This window comes from Cricetulus griseus, chromosome 5 (genome assembly GCF_003668045.3).
Source record: "Cricetulus griseus strain 17A/GY chromosome 5, alternate assembly CriGri-PICRH-1.0, whole genome shotgun sequence".
Taxonomy (NCBI): Eukaryota; Metazoa; Chordata; class Mammalia; order Rodentia; family Cricetidae; genus Cricetulus; species Cricetulus griseus.
The window spans coordinates 144,730,927-144,746,245 of record NC_048598.1 but is presented as its reverse complement, the minus strand read 5'-3'; the positions used below and the strand labels follow the sequence as shown (position 1 = coordinate 144,746,245).

The window sequence follows — 15,319 nt, the reverse complement described above, 5'->3', positions numbered from 1 at the left end:
ATTATTTAAATATATTTGCAGGAAAATTGCTTGACATAATCTGACTTTTTATTTTAACTTTTATTTATTTAAATTAGAAATAAGCTTCTTTTACATGTCAATCTCAGTTCCCTCTCCCTCCCCTCCTCCCCTGCCCCCCCCCCACCGTCCCCTATCTCAACCCCTTTCTGCTCCCCAGGGAGGGTGAGGCCTTCCATGGGAGATCTTCAAAGTCTGTTTGACAGACATTTTAAAACAATGAGCTAATTTTCAGTGTCAAGTTATTTCTTTGTATTTCCAAGTGTCAACTACTTTGTAACTGTATAAAGTATTGCTTACCATCCATAATTTTCTTCTTTACATTTCCTTTGCATTCATTGCTTTTGTATTCACAAGTACAGAAATCTGTTCAAATATTTTTCTGTAATATCTTATTGTAACTGGTATATTAAGCTCCCTTATTTCTTTTTGGTTTATTTTATTTTGTTATTTCTTTCCTTTTAATGAAAATGGATTTTTCTTATCTAATATATTCTGATTAAAATTTCCCCTCCCTGTTGTCTTCCCTGTTCATTCCCAGTTCCCCTCCTACCCAGATGCACTCCCTTTCTGTCTCTCATTAGAAAACAAACAGGCTTCTAATGGATAAAAATAAAATAAGATAAAACGAATGCTAACACATAGGAATAAGACAAAACAAACAAACAGAATGAAACAAGTCCAAGAAAAGGCACAAGAAATACACCACATACACACACACACACACACACACACACACACACACACACACACACACACACACTATAAACTTCTACCGTATTAGGTTTCCATACCACCTCTTAAGTGGCCCTTAATTTTTAGCTTCCTCTTCCAACATCTTCTCCCTCAGCCCCTATTCCATTCCCCTCCCCACTTGATCCCCTCCATCTATAACTATGCATTCTCCTTTCCTTTCCTAGGGAGAGCTATCTGTCTTCCCCCAGTCTCTTACTCTATACCTTACCCCTGTGGTTCTACGGTTCGTAGCTTGCTTGTCATTGACTTAACAGCTAATATCCACGTATAAAGTGGATACATATCATATTTGTTTTTCTGGGTCTGAGTTTCCTCACCCAGGATGACCTTCTTCTAGTTCTATCCATGTATCTGCAAATTTCATGATGCCATTTGTTTAACAGTAGAGTAATATTCAATTGTAGAAATGTACCATATTTTCTTTATCTATTCATATGTTGAGGGACATCTAGGTTGTTTCTAATTTCTGGATATTATGAATAGGGAAGCAATGAACCCCAAATTTTTATTGACCTTTTTAGTGGTTTTCTCATATTACTCTTGTCTCTACATTATTTTAGATATTCTCAATTTGTATGTATACTTTATCCGAAATATAGTTATGCCTTATTAAACTTTGATTATTAATTTTCAAATGTAATTTCATTTTAATTTTCAATAATACTTATAAACATGGGCATAAAGTGAAATGAGGTGTGCATTCATTTGTAATAATTAAATCAAACTAACATGCCTATCACATTACATCCATCTTTCTTTATGGAGATTGTCAATTCTTTCTGTGATTTTTGAACTATACAACCCTTAACTGTTAACTATAATCACAATGCTGTACAACAGATACATGGATCTTACTTCTCCTCACTGATCCCTTGTACCCTTTGGCCAGCATTTTTCTTTGTGCATTCACTCTGCACTCCAGCCTGTGGTAGTCAGGACTCTACTTTCTGCTTCTACCAGTTTGCCACATTTAGGTTCTACAAAGTCAAGTCATGTGATAGTTGTCTTTTCCTGCTTGATTTATTTCACTTAGCATAATGCCTCCAGGTTGATTCCTGATGTTACATTTGACAGAATTTCTTTCTTTGTGAAGGCTCAATTGTGCATTCATCACTGTATGTATGTATGTATCACAGAATGGGTGGAAATATTTGCAATCCATGCATCTCATAAAGGGCTAATATCCAAAACACACAAGTATCACACAAATGATTGAGTATCAAGAAAATAATTTGACTTGAAAAATAGGCACAGGACCCAAGTACATATCCCTCAAATGGTAATGAGCAAAAATTGAACAACTTCAACCTCCCTGCTGATTAGAAAATTTTCAGCTAAAATCACATTGACAGGTCACCGCACACCTGTGAGAAATGGCTGTTAATAAGATGTAAAAAGTTTTAGTGAGTGGGTGGGGAATGGATTAAAATTTTTATAATTACATTTAGAGAGAGTGTGTGTGTGTGTGTGTGAGAGAGAGAGAGAGAGAGAGAGAGAGAGAGAGAGAGACAGACAGACAGACAGACAGACAGACAGACAGACAGAGACAGACATGTGCAGAGGTCAGATAACAAGTTGTTCAGTATGTCTGTCCTTCAACCATGTGGGTCCTGGGGATGGATTTCAGGTTGTCAGGATTCATGGAAAATGCCATTACATGGTGAACCATCTCACAAGATGAAGAGAATGAGTTTTAAATCTAATTTAATCTAAAATCTAATTCTTTTCATCTAAAAATTAATTTCTTTGTAGTCAAATTTATCAGTCTTTCATCAGCTTCTTTAATTTTAGAAAATGAATTTCTCTTTTGAGATCAGATTAATAATTTACCCACAGATTAATGTAATTATTTGTAAATTTAGTTTATTGTCTTGTGTGTTTTTGATGTTTATGAGCATGGATGTCTGTGCACCGCATGCATGCCTGGTGTCCTTAGAGGCCAGAAGAGGACATCATATCTCCTGGAACTGGGGTTCCAGATGATTGTGAGTCACCATGTGGGTACTGGGAATCAAACTTGGGTCCTCTGGAAGAGCAGCCAATACTCTTTAACTACTCAGTCATCTCTCCTTCCTCTCATAACTATTTTAAAGGTTACTTTAAAAAATTTAGACTTGTGTTGATGTGTATTATGATATAGGGACAGATTTTTTTCAGATGGGACCTGATGATCTATTTTCAGGATAGTACTTTCATCATTTACTATTTTGTCTATTTATTTGTCTATCATCTATCTATCTATCTATCTATCTATCTATCTATCTATCTATCTATCTATCCTTGAGCTGATGTAGTACACTGATTTATTAACATAAAGATTAATGACCCTTGTATTATTAGGAAACCCCACTTGGTGATCATGTAACATTCTTTTAATATGCTTTTGTTGATGATTTCCATATAAATTATTATGCTTAAGAAACTCCTCTGTGGATTTCTTGTGTTGTCTTTTGTGGCTTTGATAGTGGGAAAACATTGGTAAATGACTGAGTAAGTCTTTGTTGAGCGAGTGAAGAAAGGATAGGTTGATGCTTTAATATTTGGTTGCATTTATCTGTGGAGCCTCTAGTCTCAGCTATGTTTTCAAAATTACTAATTCAGTCTCTTCACTTGTCAGTGGTCTATAAGGGTCATACTTACTGGGGTAACAGAATACCTGCAACTGAGCAATTTGCAATCATCGGTTTACATTCCCACCAGCAATGACTAGGGTTCTTCTTACACAGTATCCATACCAGAAATTGTTGTAGTTTGTATTCCTGATAATAGTCATTCTGAGCAGAACTGAGATACACTCTCTTAATATTATAGGAATACACACACACACACACACACACACACACACACACACACACACACACACACACACACAGGTGTGTATTGTATTCACACAAAACAATGAAAGAAAGCTGTGATTTTTAAAGAGAGCAAGGAAGGGAGTGTGAGGGAGTTGGTAGGGGGAAGTTATAATTATATTGTAATCTCAAAAATAAGAGAAGTAGACCGCTCTGTGACTGCTGCCGCCCCGGCACTTTGCTCCGAGTGGTCCTGTGGTCCATCTCTGCCATGATGACTCACGACTTCCAGAGCAGCCACCAGGACTTCTCCTTCGGGCCTTGGAAGCTGATGGCGGCCAAGACCCACATCATGAAGTCTGGGATGTGGAGGAGTTAGCTGATGAATTGCATATACCATCCCTCCCTGAAATGATGTTTGGAGACAACGTTCTAAGGATCCAGCATGGCTCTGACTTTGGAATTGAGTTCTATGCTACTGAAGCGCTAAGATGTGTAAACAACTACCAAGGGATGCTTAAGGTAGCTTGTGCTGAAGAGTGGCAGGAAAGAAGGATGGAGGGTGAACACTCCAAAGAAGTTCTTAAACCATGTGATTGGACCTATACAACAGATTATAAAGGAACATTACTTGGAGAATCTCTCAAGTTAAAGGTTGTACCTACAACAGATCATATAGATACAGAGAAATTGAAAGCCAGAGAACAGATTAAATTTTTTGAAGTTCTCCTGTTTGGAGATGAATTACATGATCATGGAGTTTCCAGCCTGAGTGTGAAAATTAGAGTAACGCCTTCCAGCTTTTTTCTGCTATTGCGGTTTTTCTTGAGTATTGGTTGTGTGCTTATCAGAATGAGTGACACAAGGCTTTACCATGAGGCTGACAAGACCTACATGTTTCGAGAATATACATCATGAGAGAGCAAAGTTGCTAATTTAATGCACGTTCCACTTTTCCTCTTCATGGAACCTAACGAAATCTCTCAATATTTATCAATCAAGGAGGCAGTTTGTGAGAAGCTAGTATTTCCAGAAAGAGTTGATTCTAGCCCTGCGGACTCAGAAAGCACACCCTTGGAATAGAATGTGGTACAGCCTACTCTCCGTGTAGAGCCTGCTTGGACATCTTGGCTGTTTGTAGGGATATTTTTATTATGAGAATTAATTTCCTTGCTTATGCTAGGATTTTCTATGGCCTTAAAGGAAAATAAAAGTGTGACAGGCAGGTTCCACTCAACTCCCATTTATATTGTCTGTCTTCAAATTCCTACTGAAGGTGTATGCTCTGGAGCAAAATTTGGATTCCTAAATGATCCCAAATTGTGACCTCAGCAGCAGTGATGTGTATGTGTCTCAGGAGGGGGACATGATCTACATCCATCATGAAGCATCGTCTTCTACTGTGAAGAGGCTAAATTGTAAATTCCATCACTGAGTCCCGATGCCTTGTGACTTTCATAGGATTCTGACTGTATGTTAATGTACTGTACTGGCTGGGCTTGGGGCTGGCTTTCTGGTGTTTATTCGCATTTCTGAAGAGTTGTGACCTGTCACCTAGGAAATTAATGTTGTATTATTCATTAGTTCCAGTTTCTGGGCAACGTCATTGTGTGTATTTGTACACACATGTGTTTTTAAAACTTTCTATTTAAATGTCTTTGTCTCTGAGTAGTGTTAGATTATTTATTTTGATAATTCATTGTTAAAAATTGTGGAGAATTAAAAGAATTTATCTTTAAAAAAAAAACAAAAAGGAAGAAGTGGGTGGAGGGAATTATGAGTGTGCTTCTGAGGATTTTATTAGTGTGTTCCGGTGAGGAGTGCTAAGGGAATGTGTCGGCCATTTCTAAATATGACATGTACCATTTTATATTTATTTGTCCAGTGTCTTTTGTAAGAGGAGAATAAATAATAAGGAATTATGGAAAAATAATAGAATAATGAAATAAAATAAATAAAAATATTTATTGACAATTTCTTTTCTTAATAATTTAGTTCTTTAGTCCAATTTTGATTACGTTGTTTTCTTTTAAGTTCTTTATATATTATGTACACTAATACTGTGTTAGATGCATAACCAGAAAAGATTTCCTCCTATTTGGCAGATTGTTTCTTAATCAATTAACTATTTCCTTTGCCATACAGAATTTTGAAATTTCATTAGATCCTATTTGTTGGTTGCCGCCCTTATTTCCTAAGTGTATAGAAATATATTTTAAAAGTCTTTATTTATGTCTGCATCTTGTAATGCCTGCAAATTTTCTCCAGCAATTTTATATTTTCAGGCCTTATGTGAACATCTTCAATCCATTTGGAATTGATGTTCATACAACATAAAAGATATAGATATAAATTCATTCTTGACTTAGATACCTACCTTTTCCAGAACTAGTTGCTGACATGATTGTTTTCCTCTATTTCTTTCTATTTTATAATCTGAATTTGATTTCAGGAATTTTCTACTTTATCAAGATGAAGTAAGTCTCCTGTCTTCTCTTAGAAGCATGTCCTTTGATATGATGTACCCTTTTAGAACTGGGGTAACAGAATATCTGAAACCAAACAGTTTATATTTGATATATTTTTGTTCTTTAAAAGTCAGATGGAACTCACCTCTAAAGTTACTCAACTTCTGTCCAGTAGAGGTCTTTTGAAAGCAGCAGGCATCTTGAGACACCTGAAGAAAGGTTACCTCATCTTTAAGAAATGTCTCATTCATGTCTTAACAAGTAAAAATTTTGTATTTATTCTTTGAGACAGTCTCTCTATGGAGCTCTGGCCTTGTAGACCAGAGATTCTGCAGCCCCTGCCTCCCAAGTGCTAGGATTTAAAGGCATGCACTACCCAGCTGATTCTCAAAGTTTTTACAGCATCAACATTTTGAGGTGCTCTCATAGCATGCACCAGTCCAGGTTGATTCTCCAAGCACATGACCACTGCTGTGATTTTCATTCCTACGGAATCAGTATTTAAATCACTTCTGAGCTCATACTTGGGGCATTATACTACCTCATTCCTAGCTCAGGAGTCATGAGCTTTGACTGTCACAAAAATAATGATCACTAGTCTCGAAAGCTTTTCTCGGGGACCCAAATTTGCTAATGGGATAAAGACAAACCCTTTAAAATAACAGATGTGTCTTTGTGATGAGACAGGCCTGTGTTTTAATACCTTGACTTAACCTTCATGTTTTTCTCCACCTCCATTCTTTTGTGCCAACATTGTTTCTTTCATGAAAAAGGAAACTAAGAATAGATCAATAATAAAGAACGAGTTTTTGACAGGATTTAAACCTTCCCTAAAAGAAATGAGATAAAGTTAATAACCACTCAGCTACAATAGAAACACAATTAATTAGCATATGCTTATTAACAAAGTGTCCCCTATAAAATTTATGTTGTTTTGACAGCAGCATCATGACTAAACTCCCTTGAAAAGCAAAAAGAAAGAATCAGAAATTAGGTGATAGGTTTAAGAAAAAGAGAAAATATCTATTTTGCTGTACATATTAAAATATTTTTCTTTTTTCTAGGACAAGCCGAGGGAGAGCATATTTTAAAAAGAACTTATATAGACAAGCAATACAAGACCTTTCCGTTGCCATCCACTTAGATCCTAACAATTGGTTGGCACTGTACTACCGAGCCTGCTTATTCAGGAAGTGTAGTCCCCTCAGAGCACTGCAAGACTACAGTGTGTCAGGTACCCAGCTGTGCGTGTGAGAGTGTCTGCTATGAGGATCAGCCTAGTGTCCTGGAGGGGAATACTAATGCCTGCTCACTCATGAAATGTGTAGTTGAATGTCTAGTACTGTGGATACTTACATACTTAAAAATATTTGTTCTTTGTATTTGTGTTGTTCATGTGTGCACATAGGCACAGAGGCCAGAGGACAACTTCAGGAGTTGACTACTTCTAAAATTTTTATTATTTTCTTTTCTCCCACTCTTTTAAATTTAATTTTATTATGTTTTGTGACATGGTCCTTTACTGGCCTCACTAAATGGGCTAGGTTCTGTGGCCAGCAAATCTAGGGGTCCACTCCACTCTCCTTGGTGTCCCCAACACTGAGATTGCCATGCCAAGTTTACCCCCCTCCCACCATGGTCTCTGAGGATAGAACTTATGCTCTTGTGCTTCAAGGTAAGCACTTTCCTAAGATGTCATCCATTCTCCCTAAATCGCTCATATATGCCGAGAGGAACCTCATGTTTCATGTATATTTCCAAGGGCTTTGGGGAAAGAGGGCTGAAGATTGCTGTTCACTTCTCTTTTTATCTTCTCTTGTAATTTCTGCTCATTGCCAACTCCATCTTTGCTTTTCCTTTCCTCAAGCTCTGGCCTTTGCTTTCTCTGATTTGCTTTTCCCAGTTCACTCCTGGTTTTTTAGTGCAGCACCACAGCAAATGTGTCCTCTGTATGAATGGGGCTCTGTCACCCAACGCTTCAGATTTGCAGATTCCTGCAGGCTAATCTGGCTCCACTGACCTTGTCCACCCAGAGAATCCTTTCCTCTGTTCTTCTCGAAAATAACTACCCTTGTTTGCCCCCATCAGCCTCCCATGCAGGAAACTGTCATAACAATTCAAAGTCCACTATTGACTTATTCAGAACATACCGGCTTGATTTAAGCCTAACCCTTTCCTATACATTACCCCAAGGATTTAAATAATCCACCATTAAAATAAGACTCTATGCTGATGATGTTTGACATTTATGGGCCACTTCAATACCATCTGAGCTGTGTTGTGGATACTATATATGGGATACTTCGATGAATACTAAAATAATGGTGTGAAGAATTTATTATCACCATCCAAATTTTACTGATACAAACAAAGTCTAGAGTAGTTAAATCTCTCAAATACTTTTTTTTTCTATAAGAATAGTTTTTTTTTTTCCCAGTATTACAGCAGAGCCTTTCCTAGCTGGCCGATCATACTGTGAACTGAGTAGGTTAGTGATTATTTGTTTCATTAGCATGGCCATTGCTAACAATGGTGGCAGCTTCTCAAGTCTAGAATGGAGAAGTGTGTGTGTGTGTGTGTGTGTGTGTGTGTGTGTGTGTGTGTGTAATGTTACCTTTCAATCCAGAATGGACTTGAGAACCTTAAAAGATATGCATTTGATTCTTACAAAAGGCCCTATGTCTCACTATCATGTTTTTGAAAGTAAAGGGACTTGTCAGGTGACCTCTCAGCTGGGTACTGCTGAGGGCCACTCATCTACAGTGGAGATTGTTTTTGTCATAGGCTCAGTTGCTCACTTCAATTGGGATATCATAGTCAACTTGTTTACCATCATGTTCTTGCCTTAAGTAGCCTCTTTGAAGCTGCCTATCACTGTAGATGGATAGACCTGGCATCTGCCACATGCCTTATTCTGAGCTAGCACACCCACGCCTGTTCTTTGGTCTCTAATGTCTTTGTGAGAATAACAAGCTACTGTGAGCAAAGTCACTCTTCCTTCAGCTGTTACATTCTAGACCAGCCATTGCCACTGACTTATTATATCTTAGTCCCTGTCAGTGTACTGTGCCCCTTTGGACCTTAATCTCTTCACTTTTAAAGTGAGTGGAGTGTTTTGAGTCTACCCCCAGCTCTAATGAATTTGTAAGCCATATTAGCCACAGTATTACTAGTTAGCATTTTTTTTTTAATTTTTTTGGTTCTTTGAGACAGGGTTTCTCTGAGTATCTCTGGTTGTCCTGGAACTACTAACTTTGTAGACCAGGCTGGCATTGAACTCATAGAGATCTGCCTGCTTCTGCCTCCCTAGTGCTGGGACTAAAGGTGTGTGCCACCAGCAATTTTTTAAAATGTGTATTATTTTCACCCACAAAATGGGCACATTCGTCAAGATACATTGTTTTTGGAATGTTAAATAGGAGAAAACAATAGGAAGGATGTGGTCTGAAACATAACTCATATGATTGCTTACAAATCCAAGTATATACTTTGTATCTTCAGTTCTCATAAATGATGGCTATGATAATCTTAATTGCTTTCTACATCGGGGCATACTCTATACACAACTAAAACTTTGGATGCTGGCAATTTGTGACTTTGAAACTGTTATTTCTCTCGAAAGGTAAGACTTTTCATACTTACTATACTATTATATAAAATTGGGAAAAAATAAAAAGAAGCTTCCCCCCTCACTATTGATAATGTTGTAGAAAATGAGACTGTATTAATAAAATCACACTAGAATTAGAATAATACTAAAATATGTTGGTCAAATAAACTTTCTCATTTCAGTTGCTTTGCAAAATTTAGAGGTTGAAAAGATTTGAGAAGACTTAAATCCATGGATATTATATTAAAAAGTTGCTAGAATGGGCTTGAGGATACTTAGGCTGCAGCTTTTTTGAAGTTAAGTCACTGTACAACTGTCATCAAGTTTTAAAATAATGACAAAATATTTGCTGTTTCTTTCATTGTTATGCACAGTATCAAACTCAATGGAAGTAAAACCTTGTGTTTGGAACTCTTGACTTCATTTTGTTTAGTAAAGCAAAAGAAAATCCAATACCATTTAGCCAACAAGATAAGGAAGAGGCACAAATTGAAAGTTAGACAAGCCAAAAAGCTAACTTAAAAATATATTTTAATTGAATAATTCTCGTTCTTCCTAATGAATCACTCACTAAAATGGAAGTTGTTACAGACAACTAAGGAATGCTGAGAATGGGAGAAATCACCCCACTAACTATCCAATACCAAATGATCAGCCTTGAAAATATACATACACAAAACTTTATATAGATTGAGAAAGTTATTTTCAGGACCATATATGATATATATTCATATATGCAGATAATATACATGTATGTAGATAATAACAATTAATGAAGAAAGAGGCCATGAAAGAGAGCAAGGAGGAGCATATGGGAGGGTTTGGAGGGAGGAAAGGGAAGGGAGAAATGATGTGATTATATTATAACCTGAAAGATCAAAGAAAAACATGAAAGTTTTCAGAAAGAGTTAAAAAAGTTATGCTCTTCCTGTGCTGCCCAGCAGACAGCTATGGAGTAAAAACTTTGAGCTTGAGGAGTAGCAGCATAGGCCTCTGAGGACCACAGTGGCTTTCTTTGGGATTAGGGAGGCAGAGTGACATTTGGGATACAAAGTAGCAGGTGGGTAGAAGGACCCTTGCTGTCCAGCAGTCAGGGCTTCCATGTGAATGGGCTCAGTATGCATTCTGTAATATGTATTTTCCTTGTCTTGAGGAAGCACTGAACAGAGTAAGTGTAAGGTCATCCCCACACTAACAACCACTTGACTATAAGAGAGAAAACAGCATTTATTTGATATTGAAAAGCTAAAATTTTAAGAATATCAGATTGCAATTGACTCATGTATTTCATTAACTTTTTAATAATTGAAGAACAATGGAATGAAATTTAAGTTTCTCAAAAATTTGCTTTATTGTTATTTTTTTAGAACTGCTACTTTGGCTTATATAAATATTGGCCTCATATATCTACTACACCTGGATAATTACACTGAAGCCTTTACGCGATTTTCTGAGGCAATCAGAATTGACCCTTTATATATTCAAAGCTATATTTGTAGAGCAGAAACCTATTATAAGGTATTTAAGACATGAGGATCTTGAATTTAAAAAGTACTTTAATTGTTTGGATATTTATCCAGTGTAACTTATAATATATGAATGTAATATTTTTTTCAGCTAACCATAGAAGCTTATGGATTTATAAGCAATAGCCATTAAGCAGATAAAGTTAACTGTTACCTTCTTACAAGGTGTCCATTCTCATTTTTATAATATCTCTAGCACATGTGTTATATTTTTGTTACAAAACAACATACAGCTATTGTAGTTAATGTATTTCATACAAATAAGAATAAATGATGGGAAGTTTCTGAAAGTCAGTAGCTTCAAAGTTACCTGTAGTTTTATTTTCTCAGGAAAGCTACTGTTAATCTTTTAGAATCTGTTGCTGTATGTATGTATGTATGTATGTATATTGTATGTACTGGTAAGTGTGTAGGTTCATAGAATTGGGTCTGTATATAGAATGGTGTCTTAAGGTTTCTATTGTTTTGAAAAGACACCATGACCACAGCATTTTCAATTAACAGATTTTCTTGGGTTTCAGAGGAGATTTTGAACTTTTGACTTTTGAATATTATTGGAAATGTAAGACAGTCAGGAATTTTGGTGTCAGACTAAATGCCTTTTGTATTATGACATGGTACCAGGTGTGTGGAGCTGAGGATGGAATGCTGTGGTTTAAATGTAAAATTTCTCCCATAAACTTGTATGTTTGGTTCCCCAGTGGTGGTGCTGTTTTAGGACACTGTAGAATGTTAAGGAGATGAAACCTCCCTAGAGGAAGTGCATCACTACATAGCTCTTTGTGTTCTATATCCCACCCCCACTTTCTGGCCTGTTGAGTTGAGAGGTATCCCAACCTTAAGCTCTCATTACCGGGTAGCCTGCTGCTGGGTGTTTTCCACCATGACTGACTGTTATGTTTTCAAACCAAATTCCTCTTAAGTATTAGATCACAGCACTGAGAAAGTAAATGATACCAAGATGGATAGTAGGTACAACCAGGTATGTCAATGTGACCATGCTACTAGTTCATTAATTGTGAAGTTGGAACAAGGGCAGCTTAAGAAGTTCCACAGAAATTCTCAAGTTCATGTAAACAAATTCTGTGTCTTTGGATTTCCCCTTAATTCTACCCATCCTTTTCTTCAAATAGTTTGTGCTATTTCAGTTCCCTTTATTTCCATGTATAAATTGTTTCTGGTATTCTTTTAGCAGGACCCTACCACCTATTTATGGCAGTTCTCCATTGTTTGGGTTAATTTTTCTGGGTTTGTGTAGTGCTCCATTGGCAATGTTTTCAGTGGTGTTTATTTTTGTCTTTGAATGTGTGGAAATTTATATTATGGTTCCGTGGCCATTAATAAGGATAGGGTTAGTGTTTACTTTCTATATGAGTCCCAAATGGCCCTTTTCTTACACTGTTCTTAGATTTTGTTTTATCCATTCACATTCACTGATACATTTTGTTTCAAGTCTGTTTCTCCACCTTATTTTTAAAGTGGAATTTACTTTTTAAGTTACCTTTTGTATGCTAGTTTATTAACTATGTGAAATTTGGTGTAACAGGTGTTAGAAGGTTGAAGGAGAAACCTTGAAAAGTCATGTCAAAGAGAAACATACACATGAAGGTTTTACTTTTGCCATTTATTCATTATAAAACTTGAAGACAAGATTAGAAACAGATTAGAACTCAAGACAATTGCCATGGCTGGAATGCACCTGCCTGCCTTCTGTCTCTGAAAAGCGGGTCACCCCTTCTGGCCCCACGCATTCTTGGGGCCACTTTCTTCCTTGGTCCTCCAAGGACTCATTGATCTAGTCTGGCTAATTGAATGTGAACTCAGCGCTTAAGCCAAATGTCCTATTTAATTGGATAATGGACCATGACTATAACAGAATTCCTGTACCCTATGCATACTACAGTATATCACATGAATGAGTGTAAAATGATCTGTGAATGGATATTTGTAACCATTCTTTAAAGTTGAAGATAAATAATTAAAAAACCAAGATGTTGCCTCATAAGACTTCTTTTTTGAGTTTGTGTATTATATTTGCTTTGGTGAGTTAAGAAAGCTGTACACTTTTTGTATTTACACACACACACACACACACACACACACACACACACACACACACACGTAACAACACCAGTGAAAAAAGAGTCTATGAATTTGATATATGGGAGCATTTGGAGGGTAGAAAGGAGAGGGGAAATGTTATAATTATATTATAATCTCAAAAAATAAAAGAAACAACTAAAAATAAGCATAAAGGAAAAATATACTTGTATATTTGGATAAGTTTATATAAAAATTCTGCAAGAAATTGTGGAGGGGCTATTTATCATTCTGTTTATTGTTCAACAGCAGCACAAATTCAAAAGGGCAGTATGTGAATTATCTCGTGCTATTCACCTCCACCCAGATGAAATCCAGTTATATATAATGAGGTATGAGCACAGAAATTGAATTATTCTTGGGATAAATTGACATCTTAGCAAACTCTTGGACTCCCACTATTTATTTTTCCACTCTCCTTATCTCACATCTAACCTCCAAACAACGTCTACCTCTCCACATTTATTTCTTGTTTTTAATTAAATGTTAAGATAACCATATCATTCCTTTTGCTGTACTCTTACACTAAAGTACAGTTTCTGAGAGTGAGGCTCTAGATGACCTTTCTATGTAGATAGCACATATTCTGTCAGAGTAAAGAAATACCTTTACAGCATTGGTTCTGTTTGTATCCACAGCACTACATAGAACCTCCTGCCAATTCAGTGAAAAAAGTGACACTCACAATTGTATTTCAGATTTAATAGAATTTGCTATAGAGACTTGTAAGATATTATTACCCCAAATATAATGTCTCCAGATTAATAGGTCTGGGGAAATGCAATGGGACATATTTTCTGATAAAGATTATTTTGTGTTCAGAAATTATAGAAAAATAATTCTTCCCTTTCTGTTCTGTGATCTTGATTTTAGTATCACATTTCCTAAATTGTTTCTTTCATCATAACTCCATGTTAATTTGTTTTTTTGGACTTTAAAAACTGTTTGATTTTACCAGGCATGGTGGTATATGCCTTTAATCCCAGCACTTGGAGACAAAGACAGAGAGGCAGAGAGAGAGAGAGAGAGAGAGAGAGAGAGAGAGAGAGAGAGAGAGAGAGAGCAAAGAGAGGCAGAGAAGGGCAAAAGAGAGATGCAGAGAGGAAGAAAGAGAGAGAGGCAGAGAAAGGTGGGATCTCTCAGAGTTCAAGGCCAGCTTAGTCTGTATAGCAAGTTCCAGGACAGTCAGCACTACATAGAGAGTTCCTGTTCAAAATAACAAAAGTCAAAACCAAACAAACAACTCTGTAATTTTAAGACTGATTTTATGTATACTTATATAAATGGGTGAAAGTTTTATTTTATATTTTTTGGGATATATATATATATATATATATATATATATATATATATATATATATATATATTTTCTCTTACTAGTTTTTTTCTTAGTTTTTATTTTTTATGTATTTGAATTACAAAAAAGATTGAATTACATGACAATCCCAGTTCCCTTCTCCCTCCCTTCCTCCCCTACTATCCCCCAGCTAAAATCCTACCTACCATATGTCCTTTCTTCTAATCTACACCTGAAAGTTTTATAATTAAAAGAGTTAAGTAACATTATTAACTTTTCTTTCGAGTACTTATTTTGATGAATGAGTGCTTAACACTGAACTGGATATTCACACCACCCCCTCCCTCTAAGGCTCAGGCATTATCATGGAAGAGCTAGGTGGAAAGACTCTGAGATCTGGAAGATAGGGAGAAGGGCTGTAACATGCTATCTTCTGGACATGGCACAGCCATTTCAGCCACAGCCTCACAGTTAGCTGTGGCTACCTGCAGTAAACTCACACAAGACTGGGAAGTCAACAGTCCATCGTGATCTAGAGGCATTTAAAGGGCCCATTTTACCCTGTTTAGCTAAATTGTCTCCCGATGGATTCTGGGGGACAGGCAATCATTTGTTTCAGTTGTGTACCCAATCAAAAAGCCCATATTTAAATGAGTTTTAAACCCATGGTAATGTGGAGGATGCTGGATAAACTCAGTGAGTCTCACAACAACAACAACAAAACAGAGAAAGACTGAGTGAGATGGGGA

At 36.5% G+C, this 15,319-nt stretch overlaps 1 protein-coding gene and 1 pseudogene across 1 annotated transcript in view; both read left to right on the top strand.

Moving 5' to 3' along the window:
- The window catches only part of Ttc6 (tetratricopeptide repeat domain 6), a 155,862-nt gene that overhangs the window by 110,117 nt on the left and 30,426 nt on the right, over positions 1 to 15,319 (top strand). Inside the window, exons 15-18 of the mRNA XM_027419632.2 lie at positions 7,102 to 7,271; positions 9,539 to 9,659; positions 11,015 to 11,165; positions 13,523 to 13,605. Of these exons, the coding sequence (XP_027275433.1) occupies positions 7,102 to 7,271; positions 9,539 to 9,659; positions 11,015 to 11,165; positions 13,523 to 13,605 (525 nt within the window). The remainder of the gene's footprint in view (positions 1 to 7,101; positions 7,272 to 9,538; positions 9,660 to 11,014; positions 11,166 to 13,522; positions 13,606 to 15,319) is intronic.
- Positions 3,806 to 4,684, top strand: LOC100755027 (annotated as a pseudogene).